Source organism: Fusarium tjaetaba (genome assembly GCF_013396195.1).
Source record: "Fusarium tjaetaba strain NRRL 66243 chromosome Unknown NRRL66243_c0000121, whole genome shotgun sequence".
In the NCBI taxonomy this organism is placed as follows: domain Eukaryota; kingdom Fungi; phylum Ascomycota; class Sordariomycetes; order Hypocreales; family Nectriaceae; genus Fusarium; species Fusarium tjaetaba.
The window spans coordinates 1-14758 of NW_023501317.1; the positions used below are offsets into that span (position 1 = coordinate 1).

Below are 14758 nucleotides of genomic sequence, written 5' to 3' on the forward strand. Positions count from 1 at the left end.
GGGGCAAGCCAAGCCGGGGAGGGGGACCCTGACAGAAGCTTTTAGCGGACTGCGCCGCTAAAGAATTTAGTGGGCTGTGGTTTACGGTAGGTCTAAACTCGATCGAGGCATTGTCAGGCTTGAAAAGTCGCGCAGATTGATAATGGCTCTTCATATTCGGGTTGTTGATGCCGTGTTTGATGGAGAAGATGAAATGAATATGGAAGGTAAATTTGTTTTTGTTACGAAAGAAGAGATGAATCTTTCTAGAAGTGGGATTTGACGTGCATGAAATTATTGTGCATTGAACTTGGAAGGATGGTGACAGTTCGCATTGAGGATCGTGTTCCAGCGTGTTGGGAGACAGGCCCAGGGAGCTTCTGACGTGAGATCAGGGTGCCAAAATAAACTGTTTTAAATCCTTGCTAAAATATACCCAAATTACCCAAGTCTGTATCATTTAGAGCAGAAGCAGGGAGGGTTACGGAATCAGCCATCAAAAGAAGCAGAGAAGAGGCACGCAAGATGAGTAGGTTTCAAGTCAACTCAATGTCGTATCATAAAAAGGTATTCATGAAGAAGAAGAAACAGAAGCAAGTCGCTCGATCATTGCCGTCCTGTCTTGAAAGTCATCGCTTGCAATCCATCCCAATACTTTTACTTATACATAACACACATCAAAGAGACCAAATCACTCCATTATTTCCATGACCGTCCAGCATCGCTCCCACTTTTAGAGTCCTGCGTATCCTCCTTTATCCTAAAATCCACCTGCACCAGAATGCCATCCGCACTGTTCTCACTCGTATTATCCGCCGACACATTCTTCGTGCTGCGATACGTCTTGATCCCCTCGGCAGACGTGTCGCGACTGGTGAGGACATCGTGCTCGGGGCGGAAGTGGAGTGATCGCAATGCTGTGCCGCCCTTGGAGCTGTGTTGCTGTGCGTATCGTGACTTTCCTGTGCTCTCGCCCTGGGTGATGTCTCGTCGGAGGATGAACTTGTCGAACAGGGGCTTGACGCCTGGGACTGAGAGGGCGATGAGGGTGGCGCCGATTTCACTGACTTCAATGGCCAGCATTGGGTTATCTGCGAGGTGTTAGACAAGTTTTCCTGAAGATATGTGATTGACTTACAAGCCCAAGACATGTCGGCGTTCCATTGCCCTTCAATGACAAACACCAGCCGTGTAATAGAGATGCCAATGACACTAACACCAGGCAGAAGAATGCATCCCAATTGAATCTTTCGCTTTCTTGGCATCTCCAATACCCGAAGCATCACAATCGGGATACCAAACAGCAACAAGTCACAGACCAGCGACACTGACGAATTGACGCTATAAACCAATCCCCATTGCAAGCAGGTATACTTGTCAAAGTCAGGCTGCCACTCATACGGCCAAAGCCCCGTAACTGGCGTACAATGAAAGATGATAAGGAAAACCTGCGGCAAGAAGCCAGCGATCAAGATACCAAATACGATCTTGATGGAGAGTCGAAGGCGGTCGTGTACAGCGCAGAGTCGATGGTAGAAGGCCAAACCGGACATCCGGCAGAACAACAGCGCAACGGTGTAGACAATATGGGCGCCAAAATCGAGAACTTCAGTGTATTCAATCGTCGGCATGTCGAGAACATATTCGATATAGGCGAAATGTCGTCCAGAACCCAGCTGGATGAGCTTGATGCACAGGCCAACGAATACTACCAAGCAAACCTAACCGATCTGTCAGTTTTCTTGACGATGCTACACCAGTGGGGAGGGATCGACATCCGCGATGGGGTTCGGAGAATTAAGAAGGAAAAAAAAGAAGAATAACTTACCCATGATACCAAAGTCAGAGAATCATCGAGACCAAATCGTCGGATGAGGAATGCTCGCGACGCAAGACGGCCAAGCACAATAATACTCGTTATACAAGTCACCAAGATAATGCCCACAATGGCGGGTGCATCTTTGGACTGGTTGAGGTAAGCCGCCGTTACTCCCTTGGGGACACGTCCATCGGCAATAGCCTGAGCGACTTTGGGGTCCGTCATAGCGAACGAAGAGGGAGCGTAGGGTTTAGACTCTTGTGTTCTCCATGAAAAGAGACGGTTTCTTACACCATCAAATCTTTGTTTCCTTAGAGCAAGAAACTAGAGGGGAACCCGTAAACTTCTGGATCGCGGGTGCCTTGAACTCCTTATACAAAGCCAAGCCCAAGCTATTAATTTACTACCTAACGTTTTCCTCCCTCTAACTAAAAGGATTTCGGACTGTAATGCAACTCCACAGGGTGAAGGCGACCGAGTGGGAGTGGGAGAGGAGTGAAAGAAGTGCAGCTCGGAAACGGAACGACTGACCCGTGCGGAAGCTACGGACGTTCACAGTTAGCAGATAATTATTATTATTATTATCGTGACTGTCACTGATACAGAGTTTTTCTGTCCCTTCTGGAATCGTAAATTATCCCACCCACTTCTTCTCACTGGACTTGTTTCGGCACTTTGGGAGCTGCAGTGGAAACTGGAAAAGTGGTGTGTTGGGAGGTCTAGAAGGAGTTTAGTTTCTGTGGTGGCTTGCGCGAGTGTGCCTGGCCTGGCAGCTAGGGGAGTTGATGACACACATGGCTTGGGAAGAGTTTTAAGATGCAGATTTAGTTTTCTGGCGTGGGAGCCTGATCAAGAAAATATCTCGTATCTTTGGTTCGAATTTGGAAAGTGATCTACATTGTTGATCTCAGCTGAACCAGATGAGAGTCGTTGTCTGTTAAGATGGGCGATGCGATGGTGTCAGTCTCGCGTTTTCATTTGTGAAACTTTAAAAATATCGTGGTTCCTGAGCCGTGGCTACGGAACGGAACCATTACCCAGAACCCTTGCCCTGTCGTCAAACCTCGCTTACACAATGTAACGCTGCGGAAGCTGTGCCTCTGGATATTCGGTAACACGGCCATTTATCTGGGACATCAATTGCATATCGTCGAGTCTTGAACAATGCCATTGGTTACTCAGATAACTAACTCTGTTGGTTCGTCGAAATGGTTCCTGGAAGTTGCCAAGACTTCTTCTCAGCCCTCCAAGACCATCAACATTCTTTCTTTTGCTTCTGGAGTCTAGATGCTTACAGTCTTCAGTTTCACGAGTCGAGTACCTTCACAAGCCAAAACAGCTTTTATGTAACGATCCATTCCTTTTCATTAAAATCTCTTTCTCCCTTACATAACACGACTCGTCTTGCTCGCCCAAAACAAAACCAGAAAATTATCCTCCCGCCACCAAAGGTAAACCCAAAGTGGCTAACCCCCTCCCCAGGCTCCCGCTCTCTAGCCAAACGGCAACCCGAAGGCGCCCGCCCGCACACCCGCGATTTTGAAGCTTGGCTCGGAGTTTTGACCTTTTGAATCGTTCGATTTTGATCCAGATCTCGTACCAACAAAGAGGGGAAAGGAAATCGCCCAGCAACAAAAAGCAATTATTTTAAACCTTTTGCCGTTCGGATATACAACGCATGCCAATGCTGACGCCTCTGATTGAGTAGGATCATCATCCTGGAAGAAAAAAGCTCTCCTTCTCCTGAATCACTAGCTTCATGCTAAAATTCCAGCCGCATTCGATCTAAAGAAAACAGCTGCTTCTCTCGTACAAGCTTCAAAACAGGGGTCCTACTCGGCAAGCACGGCCGGATGAGCAGTGGTGGCCCCATTACGTAGCACCTTCATGTGAATTCTGGTCTAAGCTCGTTGCGATTTAATTAATATCAAAAAGTGGCATTTGCCTCTGAGCGATCTAAGCCTTGAAACTATTTGATGCCCAAGGGCTCCCCCGTTATCGATCATTGTGAAGCTAAAGAAACCAGCGGCTCTATCTAAACGTTAGTGTAATACTATTATAGCTTGGCCTTGCAGGGCAATTCGTGTCTGTCCAAGGCCGGAAGATGGTGTGCTCAGGGGTCCAAGTCCACGCGTACAGTACTGTAGAACATTCTGCAATCAGTGCAATCTGTCTTGCATCACCGTATCTCTATCACTTTCATTTCTTTTTCGCGGGCCAGTTCCGCCATTTCTTGCATTGATCTGTAAGACCAGCAGTCCCCAACGTGCACAAAGTGATTGTTCACTTTCCGTACCAATGAAAGCTGCCAGTATCCCGGATACAGAACTACTTGGTCGCCTATCTCTGCCACACGCGGAAGCATAACAAACTCCCCGCTGTCCGTAAGACCGATCACTGGCTCTAACTTGAAGCAAGCACTGATATCTTGCTGCACTCGTTGATTGTCCATGTCGTTCCAGAAAGAATCTGTGTCTCTTATCTGGGAAATGAGCTGTCGGTAGATATCCATGGTACTTTCGTTTCTCTTTCGGCTCTCTGGTGATTGTTCATCGTCTTGGTGCAAGATGTTTGCGGGCAACTTGTCAAGAATGTCTTCTGCAACTACTTCGGCCTTCTTGGTTGCTTCGGCTTCATACCTCCCGTCATCATTAGTCGGTACTTGGCAAGTTAATAAAAGGTACTGAAGTACCCGAACCAGTCGAGTGGCCGCAGGTGTTTCCCATTTATTTGCTCGAGCATCGTCAGCCCCGAACGCTTGCCAAACTGTCCAAAGTGGGTGAGTATCCTCTGTGTTCCTGGTAGGCCGGTGTATCATTCTGAAAACAGCCGAGACAAAGCCCAACCAGCTATCGCACGATTCTTCCACCGGAGGACTTGCATCGACTATGGTATGAAGGAAGAATGCAGAACATGTCAAAGTATCTCCACGAATACTCGCTGTTGCCAGGCTATCTCACTCTTCCGCCCTTTCGTAGTTTGGCTCCTTATAGCTTGCGAACAGTTCTTGGGGCGACTTGTTTTCGCCGAATGTCTCGGGGAAGTTATACACCCAGGACGGCAATTCATATTTCTGGTTCTTGCCCTGGCATGCGAGACCTGCGCCTGCAAGAAAGCAAAGCGGCCAACCCCCCACCAGTTGTTGCGACCTTGCTATCTCCACGCATACCTCGGTGTATACGGAGGCAACAGTCGTCTTGCTACTATAATCCGGCTCCATCTGCAGAGTCGTTAGCCCTAGTAAGGCGTAGACATGGTCCTTTGGGTTTTTGGCGCGATACTTCCCGCCCCAGAGAAGCAGAAAGCCCCGCATCGATCGAATGATAGTTTCGTCAGCCTTTGCTGCTTCGCGGACGCACACCCTTGCCCACTCGACTTGTCTCAACGTCAAGAACCTCTGACAATATATATACCAGAAGTACTGGTAGGCTTGGTCGACCTCCTCTAATACACTTGCCCTATGTTTGATGATGTCAATGCAGGACTGAGCATCCAGGAGGAATTTCAAATCAATAGACCGAAGCTGATGGATCACGACGACGCGCCTCGAGAGAACCAATTCCTGGAAAATCCAAGCTCGCTCCCAGTACTTCAATAGCAGCATTCGCAGCATGGCCTGCTCTGCATCCGCGAATTCCTGGGACTTGATAGGGCATTTTTCATCCAATAATGGATGCCGCAACAGCCATTCCAACTCCTGTATATGCTTGTCTTCAATAGTAGCGTCTACGTCGATGGCTGAGCTAACGAGGCCGCGTTCGACAGCTGCTTTTGCCAGCGTTTCACGAGTCTGGAAAGCGAGGCGAATATCCGACTGTGAAGCTTCTATATCAAGGCAGGAGAACACAACTTCCGCGGCAGGGTATATGAACTTCATCAGCTGCACTTGGTGACCCTTCTCAAAATCATCATCTTGGTTGATGCAAAGTGCATCTGCCCAAAGTCGACATGACTTAGTGTCTCTTTCAGGAAATGCATTAGCCCAGTGATGAGATGCATATTCCAGTGCATTTGCAAGACTTGGGGTGATGAATTGCTCCACGCCGTTGACAGTGATTGGTTCTGTTTTTCCTTTGTCGCCCCAGAGATATGATATCGCGCTGAATCTAGTATCTTCGTCGAGCGATACGGTGGCAAGGCTGCAAACAATTTTTGGTTTGGTAGAGAGAATCTCGACAAGGCGGATCTGTCGTTGTGACCGATCTAGAGGTGCATAGAGTCGAGAATCTTTGTTGGCAGCCATTCTTGTTGAACTGAATGAGAACGAAGATTCAAGGAAAAACCAGAGTTACTACAGACGGGGGTTTTATCAGCTGGGCTGTGCAAGATAGTCCAGATCAAGAGGGAGGTGGCCAACCCCTCATGAGGCTGACTCGCTGTCTTACCTGGCAATGGGCTGTGAAGATGAAGTGTAAAAGCCACCCTAGAGGAGTCAAGACCTAAGAGAAATGCCCATGGTGGCTGGAATCTCATAGGCATTTTTAGAGTGCACATGCAGAATGAGGAAGTTTCTGATTATTGTCTCATCCACCATTATCTACCTAGTTCTTGTTCCATTTAGGTCATGTAAGCTACTGATTGATACGTAGAAAACCTCGCATCGTTAGCTCAAACCCCGGTATCTCTACTTTTGTCCTGATTTATTCCTGATGTCCAATTAATGCTATCTATGTATGAAGCCTGAGTGATAGCTATCCAGCCGATATTCAAAAGCTCGGATAGATTCATGTTAGACTTCCAAATACGCTGACGGTTATAAACTAGCCATGTTTATGCTTACGACCGTTGCAAAGCTTATTTTCTATAAGTCCTCATCAACTTCGTATATTCCTTATCAAAAGTCTCTTACACTTTGGGATAGAATGGATATTGTTCGTAGTCTGCAACTTGGGATCGGCATCTATTCTGGGTGCCGGTCACATTTTATCTCCACTTCAGCCTCAAGTCGAACAACCTCGTGACTCTTGATTGCACCTTCAGCGCTTGCAGGTCATATCCGTCAAGGATCTTGGCAGGCGTGCAGACTTCATTTTTGGAATAATTCTTACAAAATTGGCTACCGAGGTAGTCAGAGAATCTTTAGTACCATGGCATTGGAAATCAGCTCAGAAAGAAAACCCCGCGTGGTCGCCCTCGGAAAACCCGAATACATTAGTGATGAGTACATCGAAGACTTCAAGAAGGATTTTGATTATGATGTTAGTCTAAAAAAATCCTCTTAATACTTCTACCATCTCAAATTCTCCCCGAAACTAATAAGTTGAGCTCAGGTCCTCGATGCCAGTAACCTCCAAGAAGCATTAGAGAAATTGCCTCTGATGCTCAATCAAAAAGGCCCAATCGACGCATTCATCGTCAGGATGGGCAGAGCTCCTTACCGTCCCTTCCAAGATATCTTCAAACTTCTCACGCCTCACTGCAAAATTATCACCTCAGCTGCAGCCGGATACGATGATTTCAATGTCGATTGGCTGACTGAAGAGGGAGTCTGGCTCTGCAACAGCGTTGATGCCGTCGCTGAAGCTACCGCTGACATGGCTCTCTTTCTCATCCTAGCTGTTGTGAGAGATACATACCGTGGTGAGCGTTCAGTACGTGATGGCAACTGGAGAGGTCCTGTTGTTCCGAGTAGAGATCCTTCAGGCATGACACTCGGGATCATAGGCATGGGCGCCATCGGGAAGTATCTTGCCAAGCGAGCTATTGCTTTCAACATGCGTATCAGGTACTACAACCGCCGGCAGTTGAACTCAGAGGAAGAAGCAAAGTACAGCGCTATGTATTGCTCATCTTTGCACGAATTACTCTCCCAGTCGGATGTCGTCTCGGTCAACTGTCCTTTGAACAAGGAAACAGAGAACCTCATCTCAACAAAAGAATTTGCAGCCATGAAAGACGGTGCTTTCATCGTCAACACAGCACGTGGGGCTATAATCGACGAACAGGCTCTTATTGAGGCCTTGGAAAGTGGAAAGATTACACGTGCTGGACTGGATGTCTTTTTGAACGAGCCTGATCTGAATGACTACTTCAAAGCAAGTGATAAGGTCGTTGTTCAGCCTCACGCTGGTGGTCTGACGGATGTAGCTTTTCAGAGAGGGGAGCGAGAGGCGTTTGAGAATATCAAGGCTTTTTTCAAGACCGGATCGCCCATAACACCTGTCAATAATCCAAAGAAGTAGGCGTCACGAGATGAAAAACTACACATAAAAGGCAATTTCTTCTACACTAGTGTATCATATAATCGTCATTATGGAGTACTACCAAATTCTGTCATGATTGGAAAGCCCCAGTAAGCTGGAAGTTCGTGATACCTGAGAATAAGTGTTGTTTTTGCCAAGTTGAGATAGGAGTGGTAAATGATATGCCGCCACCCTCAGGGAGCAAGAAAATATCAGACCTTAATATAGGGTGTTTTAATAAACTCAGAAAAAGGTATTCTGAACTTAGTAAAGATATGCTAAGCTATAGTACCTAAGTCTTTTTGTCATTTAGGATCAAGGTCCTGAGTATCTTTTTCTCCCCTAGTTCGCTTACTTGCCAAGTGATGAGTGACGTACAGTTTTACGGATCGTCCACTGATCCCAGTAAGGCTTTGGGTTGGTTGGTGTATGAGAGGTTGAAAGATGCATCCTCAGCTGAGCCTCTGAGGCTGGGGGCTAGTCAGCAATGCCGATCTTGATCTATTTCGATTCCAGGCAGGAGCATTAATTATGCTTAAATCCCAAGTTTTAAGGCCCTTCCCGCCTCTAAAACTTCCGATGCCAATCGGACCTGGTATTGTATTGATTGAGGAAACATGGCTGACTACCAAGCGGAACGCACCCAGTCCACGAGGTATTACCTACACTAAGCGCCCCTCTCAGTCCTCCCATTCTAACTTCTCATAGACGAGGTCAACACGAATCAATCGAGGGTCTAGATACAAATCCATCAGAGACTCAGTGTAGCTCTCGCCAAAGCTTACTCGACTCAGACCTCCCTCCCAAAACCTCGGTCGAACGAAGATGCCCTTGACGGCGGCGCTTCACTCTATGGCAGAGTATCGGTCTCTTCAGCTTCCTCTCCCTCGCCCTTGGAACCGCTTTCACGCTTGCTTCAAGCGGCATCCTCATTTATCTCTGGCGTGGTGCTGATCTATCACATGATCGCAAGGAACCTGAGTTTTGGACGACCATTGTCACAAACGGCTGGGCAGCCCGAGTCGCCACCATCTGCTCTGCCGTCATACGCACCTCGATCGCTGTCCAAGTCGGTGTCGTTGCAGCCGCACTTTCGGCAATTATCTTCGAGACTACAGGCGTTCGCTTCAATGACGTTCCAGTCCTATCCTCAGAGAGAGCCTCAAAATCGGGCTTCATCAATATCTGCCCAGCAGTCCTTAGGCAAACGACAGGAAGTCCATTGAGCATCTTGTACTCGTTCATTATCATCTTGGGCCTGACTATCGTTTCTATCTCCACATTCATCTCTACTATCCTTCTCTCTGACTTTACTACACCAAAGCTCGCTTCCCCAAGCGTGATGCACGACCGGGCCGTCGCCTCCAAAACACCCTGCCGATTGGCGCTTCAACTACAAAGGCCCTACGTACTGGGGATCTAGGCCATCTTCCCAATGGCTATTTGCAGAGGATCGGATTGGGAAACCTCAATTTGGCGATAACGGCGACGTTTATCGTGCCATGCTGCCGTTTTCGGAAGCGGCCTCGAGAATATCGCTTGAAGCGTACGACGGACCTGCTTTGGTTGCCAACGTTCGTACCATTTGTCGTCCCCCTCCGTTACAGAATTCGAGTATTTCTGCTCACGGAATACTTAGTCCGCACTTTGGAGACGCGAGAGATAGTGTGTCGGCGATCCTAAATACGACAGGGCCGTCTGAGTGTATGCTGTATTGTCGAGATAAGGGTAAATTGACAGGCTGGCCTGTGTCTCTGTGCGACTACTCCGGCTCTTTCATACCGCAGCCCGAACTTTCCATAGATTCCAAGACAGGAAGAAAACACAGCTTCCAGCAAATGCTCGTCGTCAATGCGACGACCAATATTGCTGCCGATGGGTTTAGGGATACCAATGGCGGACCCCCACCCGAGCGTCTGCGGAACTTGACTTATGAGATGAGCGATGTATGGACCAAAGCATACGATGCCAATGGGGATCATGTCTTGAGTGCTACGTTCTGCTTCGTCAATACATATCCTGCGCAGATATATAACGTCAGCATGACCGGGCGTCAAACCACCAGAGAGCCGAGTCTCAAAACCAGCAAGGTTGACAGTGCTCATCTTCAACTTGGGAACGGGGAAGACTTCGCAAAGCGCGGGATTCTCGACATAGATATCGGGCCGCGCCTGAACGTCAGTTCTCGTCTTGTAGACTTTGTCGAGGGTGTTCCAATGGAAGACGGACCAATCCACGATCCTTACTACAGAACTCTAGGGCTCGAACATCCAGCAATGTCCAAAACGACTTGGGGTATGATGTCACCAGCACAGGAAGTTGAACAAGGATGGTCGGCGAATCAGGCACATATCTCGCTCTTCCAGAGTATTATACAGAAGACAGAAGATCCTGCCGTGGCGGTTCAAGGTCTGATGACTCGACTGTATCAGATGGTCTATTACAACTGGCTCGAAGAGTATGACCTCAAATACCCTGTGAGCACTACTCATACGGAGGATCGACTTATACCGACAAGATGGACTGGACTTATCATTGTTCTCGTTCTTGTCGCAGTACATCTTGGGCTTGTCTTTACAACGATTATTCTCTTTGTGCTCAAGACAAAGGCTTCGGCGCTTGGGAACACTTGGCATACTCTTGCGCAGACAGCTCAAATGGCTGACGGTGTCGATGGAGTTGCTATGATGTTGGATGATGAGGTTGAGAAATGGGCGAAGGTGACTGGTAGGGACACCGACATTTGTGGTTTAAAGAGGTCGGGACAGGATGGCAAGGTTGAAGTTCAATTGTTGAGGAAGAGGAGCTGAGGATTGCATACGTAATTGACTGCGATGAACAGCGATTCTTTGAGAGATCAAGACGTTTAACAAAGGCTCAGAAAGAGCCATCTCGAATGTTCACCATCTGTTCAACCATCACCCAGTCCATCACGGCTCGACCAAGTCGCTTTTGGCTGCTTTACACGAAGCTACAGCAGATGACAGGTGCTGGCCACAGTACTTCGCATGGCCAGAAATCACCACGTCAACCTCAAAAGATGTACCTAGCACCCCAATTCCAAGCGTACAGCCCATGCCTACGACGAAACAAACAAGAGAAACTGAAGTGCCTTGAACATTATACAATTGATCAACTCGAACGCGAGCGCAGCAGAATCTGGGAGCACCTTGCAAGGCCGCTGCTACCCGTAAGATCTAAGGTTTCATGGTCTAACGGTTATGACTGCGGATTCTGATTCCGCCAGCGAGGGTTCGACTCCCTCTGAGACCTTTCTTTTTGTACTCCTACCAACCATTCTCACACTCTAGTTCTTCTCGTAAGGATCCTTGAAGAAGATGACCTGCACAGTAATGTCATCCCTCACATTCCGGCTCATGGGCGGATACATCGTCATCGCTCCCAGAAACAATCCCCGTCTTGATCCTCCAAGAGCATTCTTGACCAAGCAGACAGCCGCGTTGTCTAGATCCTCGATGACCTGATGCTCCGGTGTAGCTACCCATCCATATTCCAGTTTTCCCTCAAAGTTGGTCTCCTTGAAGGGCTCCGGCTTTCCGTTCTTCTTGGCGATTAACCAGCGCGACACGCACGACACGGCGTCCTCGTTGCTCATCATGTCCCAAAGACCGTCGGACGCGAGAATGACAAAATCTTCCGTCTGGATCTTTCGTGTTGTTACTTCGGGCCGAGCTGTCATGTAGGGCGGCGACTTGGCACTCGGTCGTGGTGCAGTACCGTAGAAATCGTCCTTAACTTTGCGAATGAGTTCTTCAGGCCACTTCCATCTGTGATCACCAAAAGCTCTCGTGATTGCCATTCCAAAGAGTCGACCGGACGCGGGGTTAGTCATATCCTTGATCTCTCCAGGGTGTTCCTTGTCGAGCCTTTCAACCTCGTCCTGGTTGAAGCCAGTTTGGTCTTTGCTCAGAACATCGACTGCGTATTTGCTTGCGTTGGGAGACCACATGCCGCGAACAGCACGGGAGTCGCCTGCGACAGCGGTGCGTAGAGTAGAGGTCTTGGGCTCGTACATGGTTAGGAGGGCACAAGATCCAGCTATAGCGGGTGCGACAGCGATGATGACGGCTGCAGAGCCTTGGTCTTGGCCTGATTCGACCGCTTCTTTTGCGTTGCTGAAGATGCGGTCGTCAAGACGGACGAATGCCTTCTTGATTGCATCGTCTACTAACTCATTTGAGCTGGTTGGTGTGATGTTTGACAAGGCATTCGACACGTATGGGACAAGAGCAGCTCTCAACACTTTAGATGTTGCCCATCCTCTTTCGTCTGTGTTAGCATCGCTCACACCCAATGCCTCCAGGTCACTCACGCATGTCCGTCGTAAACTCCAGCATACAGCGTGTTCGTTCCGCCGACGCCCTTGGCTATCTTGAGATCCCATTCATCCTCCATTGGGTTATTGCTGCCAAGGCGAGCAAAATCCACTCGTCCTTTGACACCTCCGTTCCCGTCAAAGACAAAAGTGTGAGCATCTTCACGCAGCTTGGCATCTGCGTCCTCCATCATCAACTCTTTAACAGGTGAATTGATCGGGATTTGATCCTCCGAAGAGAATTTCTGAAGGCCGGGGACTTCATTTGTCAAAGGCTTTGCCGCACCTTTGCCGTTTAACAGATAAATACCGGTGCCAGTGCCAATAACTGCTGCGGATGCCCAGACATAACGAGCGTTGCTGGACGTTGATGTCTGAGTTGACGAGAAGCGCACCCCGACCGGTGCTCGCTTGAGCAATGGACTAAAAGTCCTTAAAGTTCGAGACGGTATGCGAACCATGTTTTCTGATGTAGTTGACAGCAATGTGTAGAATGATGAGGCGCGTGATGAGACTCTTCGTGGAACACAGTTGGCACGACAACTTGATCCTGGTCTTTGGGCGAAAATGAGGCTGTAGTGGGCAGTTGCTGCTATCTCTAATGTCCGAAGATACGAATGAAGTGAGAATATCCAGTAAACAAAACTGACGAATTCGATGATCAATTGTTGATGTTTGAAGAGTGAATACCTTGTTTGTTGCAAATGGTTCGCATGGCGTTTCTGGCCTCAAGCTTACCCTAAACAGGTCATGCAAGGGCGATGTGCTGCACCTTCACGTCTAAAGTTCAATGTGAGATGCGACAGCACAAGGTAAGGTACGATACAATCGGTACAATCATGAGCAGCTTCGTAATGCACAGCCGTTTGGCAAACTTCACAAAAAATACGAGACATCATATAATCACAAAGAATCACAAAGGTATTCATTGCCCAATCCATTATACACAACGCCAAACCAAAGCATGCAATCCTCGACCTTCTAATCGTCTCCCACTCAGCTATTGGCAATCTCCTCCTGCTCATCCTCCCACTCTCCATCCTCCTCCATCTTCTCATTGACCTTGAACTCGGCATCACCTGCCAGACCCTCGCTGTCAAACTCATCCACATCCATATCACTATCGTACTCATACTCAAACTCGTCCTCCTTGTCGTCATCCTTCTTGCCGTCTTTGGCCTTGGCTGCCTTCTTGCGCTCAACATTGGCCTTTTGCTCCTTCTTTCGCGCCTCCTTTTCTTGGTGGCGCTTCTCCCATCGCTTCTCGAGCTCCTTGATCTCTTCCTTGCTCTTGTGCACGTACTCGTGCCACATGACCTTGCCGTCGGCGAGACCCTCTTCGACCTTGGTTAGGCGGAGGCGCATTCGGGGTCCGAGTTCGACGAGCTTGACGGCGCGGCGCTCTACGTTCTCCTCTTCTGCTTCGGGCTCAGCTTCGTTCTGGGCGGCTGCTTGTCGAGCCTTTGCAGACAAGACCTTTCGGGTTGTAGAGTCCAGGATCTCAACCTCAGCATCCGTATCAATCTCACTACCGCTAGTCGCATCCGTCATATATCCATCGCCATTCTCGCCTCCGATCAAGAAATCCGCTACATCCTCAAGTTTACCCAGATTAGGCATCTTGCCCTTCCGGCTTGTCTTTGTAGTGACGAATTGCTCAGCAGCGTTCAACCTCCGTAGAGGCTTGGATACTGTGGTAGACTTTGTTGTGATAGCATAGTGTCGGAAGTTAATGATGAATGTACCATCGTCTTCCTCCGATTGCTCGCGGTTCAGCAGCAGGACTCGTCGGATCGACTTGAGAGGTGTAGCTTGCGGGTTGATGGGAGGGAAGAGAGATTGGAAGACGGTCGTGGCAAGCGATTCAAGGTGCTTAGGAACTTTCGACTTGCTAGTCGAGTCTGGGCGGGTAAAGTTGTTCATTACCAGCTGTAAAGGGTTAGCAAAGGCTTGTCAACAGCAATTGACGACTTTTTACCAGAGGAGGAGTGATGAATTCCTTGCCGCCACCCTTAGGATGCTTCTGAGCTCTTTGAACATCCTTGCACAGTGAGTATTTCTCCACGCGAAAGTTCATCGTAGGTCCTCGGGGCGTCAAGGCCATTCGCAAATTGGTGTTTCCGCTCTCCGATCTCGAAAACAGCATCAAGTGCGTAACACCCAAAGGACCACACATGGAAGCATAATCCTTTAATCTGTTCCCGCGTCTCTCCTTCAATCGAGCCGCAGTACCAGGCTCCATGACCTTTCGCACATCGGCCGCAAGCTGGCTAACGCTGGAACCGACTTCACCAGCGCCAATTCGAATAACCATGCTCTTGGGATCCTTCGCGGATGCATGGCCGGCAGAGTCAACATCGGGATTACTGGCACCCAAGTGGGTTCTCTTCTTTGTTCGTTTGCGCGCCATTGTGAAGAAATTTGTTCTTGTTTCGAGTGTAC

At 48.6% G+C, this 14758-nt stretch overlaps 6 protein-coding genes across 6 annotated transcripts; 2 read left to right on the top strand and 4 right to left on the bottom strand.

Annotated features, from left to right (window-relative positions):
• Positions 1-678: 678 nt before the first annotated feature.
• On the bottom strand, positions 679-2023 carry FTJAE_6170 (integral membrane protein pth11; the record flags this gene model as incomplete). Its single annotated transcript, XM_037352754.1, has 3 exons — positions 679-1070; positions 1118-1700; positions 1808-2023. The coding sequence occupies 3 exons, from the start codon at positions 2021-2023 to the stop codon at positions 679-681; spliced, it is 1191 nt and encodes a 396-aa protein (XP_037206714.1).
• Positions 2024-4754: 2731 nt separating this feature from the next.
• Positions 4755-6041, bottom strand: FTJAE_6171 (heterokaryon incompatibility (het-6OR allele); the record flags this gene model as incomplete). The annotated part of the gene is made up of 1 exon (XM_037352755.1): positions 4755-6041. One exon carries the CDS (start codon positions 6039-6041, stop codon positions 4755-4757), a length of 1287 nt encoding a protein of 428 aa, XP_037206715.1.
• Positions 6042-6885: 844 nt separating this feature from the next.
• Positions 6886-7980, top strand: FTJAE_6172 (glycerate-and formate-dehydrogenase; the record flags this gene model as incomplete). Its single annotated transcript, XM_037352756.1, has 2 exons — positions 6886-6996; positions 7069-7980. 2 exons carry the CDS (start codon positions 6886-6888, stop codon positions 7978-7980), a joined length of 1023 nt encoding a protein of 340 aa, XP_037206716.1.
• A 617-nt stretch (positions 7981-8597) lies between these two features.
• FTJAE_6173 (uncharacterized protein) lies at positions 8598-10790 on the top strand (the record flags this gene model as incomplete). The annotated part of the gene is made up of 3 exons (XM_037352757.1): positions 8598-8635; positions 8857-9213; positions 9404-10790. The coding sequence occupies 3 exons, from the start codon at positions 8598-8600 to the stop codon at positions 10788-10790; spliced, it is 1782 nt and encodes a 593-aa protein (XP_037206717.1).
• Positions 10791-11287: 497 nt separating this feature from the next.
• Positions 11288-12777, bottom strand: FTJAE_6174 (Type 2C phosphatase; the record flags this gene model as incomplete). The annotated part of the gene is made up of 2 exons (XM_037352758.1): positions 11288-12263; positions 12314-12777. The coding sequence occupies 2 exons, from the start codon at positions 12775-12777 to the stop codon at positions 11288-11290; spliced, it is 1440 nt and encodes a 479-aa protein (XP_037206718.1).
• Positions 12778-13312: 535 nt separating this feature from the next.
• On the bottom strand, positions 13313-14726 carry FTJAE_6175 (mating SSF1; the record flags this gene model as incomplete). The annotated part of the gene is made up of 2 exons (XM_037352759.1): positions 13313-14245; positions 14295-14726. 2 exons carry the CDS (start codon positions 14724-14726, stop codon positions 13313-13315), a joined length of 1365 nt encoding a protein of 454 aa, XP_037206719.1.
• Positions 14727-14758: the final 32 nt, after the last annotated feature.